The sequence below is a fragment of the Monodelphis domestica genome, chromosome 1 (assembly GCF_027887165.1).
Source record: "Monodelphis domestica isolate mMonDom1 chromosome 1, mMonDom1.pri, whole genome shotgun sequence".
Taxonomy (NCBI): Eukaryota; Metazoa; Chordata; class Mammalia; order Didelphimorphia; family Didelphidae; genus Monodelphis; species Monodelphis domestica.
In genome coordinates this window covers 503,660,547-503,665,020 of record NC_077227.1, presented here as the reverse complement: position 1 = coordinate 503,665,020, position 4,474 = coordinate 503,660,547, and the positions used below count along the sequence as shown (strand labels likewise).

Here is a 4,474-nt window from a genome sequence, read left to right as displayed (position 1 = left end):
AGGAGGATTGTGTGGGCTCTTTAGAAGGGGGCGGGGCTGCACCTCCCCCAGCCTCTCCCTTGGGGTGGGAGGGGGGGCTCACGCTATAGCCCCGAGAACCTCCCACCAGACCCCCGAAACGCGCATCTCTGGTTTTGTGCCCCTCTTTGGGTTGCTGGGCCAGTTCGTGGCGCTAGGATCGCGGGGAGCTTTTGGTGGCGGTGGCTGCTGCAGGAGGAGCAGGGAAAGCGGCGGCCCAGCATGCGCGGCCTGGGGCCCGCTGCCAGCCATGACGCAGCCGTTGCTATGGGCCGCCTTTATAAATAACCGGCGAGCGAGAAACTTTAGCAAGTCACAGCCGCGCACGGGACCCGGAGGGACCAGATGGTCCGGAGCAGCCACAGCCATAGCCACAGCCACAGCCACAGCCACAGCCACGGTAGCAGCAGCCAAAGTAGCTACAGCAGCCGCAGCAGCAGTGTTGAGAGCCGCAGAAGCTCGTTCCAGCACCGTGTCCCGGACCCGGGCAGCAGTGACAGCAGAGCCCCTGGGAATCTTAGAACGCCTGGCTCAGTTTAAGCCTGGAAGCAGCCTCCGCCTCTGTGCCGGAGGATTGCAGCGGCCGGGGCGGAGGGGGGCCGCGAAGGTCATCAAGCCAAGCCCCCTGCCCCAGCCTGCTCCCTTCTCCCTCCCCCTTTCCCTTTCTCCCTCCCCCTTCCCCTTCCTCTCTCCCCCTTTGCTTTCATGCAACGCCTGGTGTCCTGGGACCCGACATGCCTCCCCTTGCAGCCTCCGGCCTTTAAATCCATGGAAGTGGCGAACTTCTACTACGAGGCGGACTGTTTAGCTCCTTTCAAGCTGCACCCGCCCCGGCCCGGGGGCCGTTCTGTGAGTGAGCTCAGCATCGGTGACCACGAAAGAGCCATAGACTTCAGCCCCTACCTGGATCCGCTGGGTGCCCAGCAGCCTCCGCAGCCGCCGCCGCCGCCGCCTCCCCCATCCGCAGGGGGGAACTTCGAGCCGGCTCCTCCCGCCTCCTCTGCCGCCTCCGCCTCCTCCGCTCCCGCCTCCTCCGGCCACCCCCACGCGCACCCTCCTCATCCCCCCCACCACCACGATTTCCTTTCTGACCTCTTCGCGGACGACTACGCCAAAGGCAGCGGCGCCGGCTGCAAGAAGCCGCCGGGCCCAGACTACGGCTACCTGAGCCTGGGCCGGCTCGCTCAACAGGGCGCGGGCAAAGGCGGCTTGCACCCTCCCGGCTGCTTCACGCCCCTTCAGCCGCCTCCTCCACTGGCACCGCCGGGGGCAGGCGAGCTCAAGGCCGAACCCGGTTTCGAACCGGTTGCGGACTCGGTGCCTTGCAAAAGGAAAGAGGACTCGGCGGCGGGGCCGGGCGGGGGCATGTCCGCCGGCTCGCCCTATGCCATGCGCTCCTACCTGGGCTACCAGTCAGTGCCGAGTGGCAGTAGCGGCAACCTGTCCACGTCGTCTTCCTCTAGTCCCCCCGGCACCCCGAACCCGACGGAGGGCAAGGCCGGAGGCTGTTACCCCGGAGGCCCGACCCCGCTGCCCTCCAAGAGCAAGGCCAAGAAGAGCGTGGACAAGCACAGCGACGAGTACAAGATCCGCCGGGAGCGCAACAACATCGCGGTGCGTAAGAGCCGCGACAAAGCCAAGATGCGCAACTTGGAAACGCAGCACAAAGTGCTTGAGCTGACTGCGGAGAACGAGCGACTGCAAAAGAAGGTGGAGCAGTTGTCCCGAGAGCTGAGCACACTTAGGAACTTATTCAAACAGCTGCCCGAACCCTTGCTGGCCTCCTCTGGACACTGTTAGCCCAGCTGCCCTCTGGGGACCCCCTGCCACCGCCACCACCACCATCGCCACCACGGGGAGGCCTCTCGCCTACTTGGCCCGCTCCCCTCTTGGACGCTTGGCCGGGGGGAACTTGGGGCGATCGTATCTGGCAGCCACTGGCAGCCACATCTGGAGACTGCTGGCCTCAGGGCTGTTTGCTTCTGCTCCCGGGTGGGACAGATCTATCAGAAAAAAGAAAGGGCAGAGACTTGAAGATTTGGTGGGCGTTTGTGTGGGGAGAGGAGAAGGGTAGGCTGTTTTCGAGAGGGGCCAAGGGGGGTTGTTTTAGATTCATGCTTGAGTGAGGACCTGGTGAGGATGGCACCACCGACCTCCGCAGTTCCCCTATTCAGCCCCCACCCCACCCCCGCCTCGACTCTCTGCCACCCAAACAACCCCTTGTCAGAGGCTTCACGTATTCCTTTTCCCGTCAACCCCGGCGACGTTTGCAAAACTTCTGCACCTTGTCTGGTTGATGAATTGGCTTTCTTGTTGGTAATTGTATTATTTTATATATATATATTTTTTTCCACCAACCAAATATTCAGATAGGGGACCTCTGCGAATTTATGGTATGGTAGTGTTATTTAAAAAAACACCCCAGAAATTATGTAATATGTATATATACATATATATGTACCTATATGCATATATATGTATATACACACACAAATATATTCGAGTGAAGAAAGGGGATGGCGAGCAAGCAAACAGAAAGTGAGTGATGCAATCTTTAAACATGGCTGGGAACGACTGTGTACACAACTGATGTAACCACGTGTAACTGTCAGTCATGGATTGAGTAATCTGTTAAAGATGTTCCTACGTTTTTTTTATTATAAAGAATAATCTATTTCTATAAGGAAAGAGGCATCTGTATATTTTGGGATCTCTGCGTTTGAAGCATTAATAATGAACAATTTTAATAAACTTTTGCGTCTAGTAAAAGATCCTTGGGAGGGTAGTGGTTTGCTTTTTTGAATTTTTTTTTCCCCTTGAAAGTCTCCTCCCTCATCTCGTTCTTCCCCTTCCCCTTTAAGGCCTTTGGGTTTGGGGGACTTTGAGAAAGGTCTCAATGAAGTGGTTGGGGGCAGTTGTTTGCAAGGACAGAGCAGTTTACGAGAGGCTGGACTTTGAATGACTCAGCGGAATTATTGCAGGAGCCAGGGTAACCCACGGGGCTCTGTGGAATTGGTCTTGGGAGAGAAGTTCCCCTCCTCTGCTGGGGGTGCGCTTATCCTGAGAGCTTCCTCATTCTGGGGGGGTTGATTGCGGCGGGGGGGGGGGGAGAAAGAGAGGGGGAGGAGACAGAGAGACGGAGATAGGCGAGGGGGGGGAGGGGGCAGAATGGGGTGTGGCGGGGAAATGGAAAGGGGCGGGTCTATATAACCTGTGGTCCAATCAGAAGACGGGTCTGTCTTAGCTCTTCCAGCCACGCAACAGGGGTAGAAGTACAGGGCTGGTGGGTAAAGGGGAATTGACCGAGATTTCTATTCCCTAGCGGACTCTGAGTGAGACTAGGGAGAGGGGAAGGTGGTAGCTTAGTTTTCTTTGCTGAACCACAGGGTTGATGCTAAACTTTGTTGACCAGGAGGGCCATAGCCAAGGGGGGAGGGGGAAGCAGTAAGTTTTGTCCTCGTCTGTAGGTTTATGTGTTTGGGCTAAAGCTGTGCCCAGAAGTTGGGGAGAAAAAACTTTTAAAAAAGGATTCAGAGAATCACATATTAGAGTTGGCAGGAGCCTTAGCAATCATCCATTTAGTCCAATGCCATTTTGAGGAAAGGAGACCTGCCTCCGTTTCCTATCCAACTAAAGGTCCAGAGAAAAGTAATTTCTAAGGTCACATAACACCAGTGGTGGAGCCACTAGCATCCAGGTCTCTTGGCTCCTAATCTAATGGCACTTTTAAGTTTGTGTTGGAGGAGGGAAGGGAGTGTCTGGGAAATCAGGGAATTGCTTGTTTGTGGCATTGCTTGTGAAAATGTGTATACTTGTGGGACCAGGAAGCCTAGGCCAGCTACAAAGCAGAGCAGGTGGGAGGAAGAAATAGCAGTTGTTTTCTAGAATAACCCGTGGTTCATCATTCTCACCCCAGTTATCTTTTCTGCTCTCTCTTTTTCTGACTCCTTCCATTTAAAGGCCCCAGCACCCAGAGGAAATGAGGGTTTTGAGAGCCCTTTGTCTTTAAATTTGAGCTTGCCTCCTTTAGGCACAGGGAAATCCAAAGGGAAAGAAGTGTATTATATAATTTATGAGTATGTGTGACACTTGTTATCATAGACTCATTGAATGGTAGAGAGCTAAAGGGCCTTGGAACACTGGATGATATAGCATATTAGAATTGAAAAGACCTTGAGTTGAGGTCACTTCATCCAAACCTCTCATTTTATTTATTTCTTATTAAATAATTAATTTAGAATATTTTTCCACGGTTACATGATTCATGTTCTTTCCCTCCCCCCCTCTCAGAGCCAACAAGCAATTCCACTGGGTTATACATGTATCATTGCTCAAAACCCATTTCCATATTATTAATTTTTGCAATAGAGTGATCATTTAAAGTAAAAATCCCCAATCATATCTCCATTGAGCCATGTGATCAATCATATGTTTTTCGTCTGCCTTTCTACTCCCA

At 54.0% G+C, this 4,474-nt stretch overlaps 1 protein-coding gene across 1 annotated transcript; it reads left to right on the top strand.

The window, feature by feature from the left end:
- The first annotated feature begins 716 nt into the window (after window positions 1-716).
- On the top strand, window positions 717-2,789 carry CEBPB (CCAAT enhancer binding protein beta). The gene has a single exon (XM_001369288.4). It carries the CDS (start codon window positions 724-726, stop codon window positions 1,816-1,818), a length of 1,095 nt encoding a protein of 364 aa, XP_001369325.1. The 5' UTR covers window positions 717-723; the 3' UTR covers window positions 1,819-2,789.
- The last annotated feature ends 1,685 nt before the right edge of the window (window positions 2,790-4,474 follow it).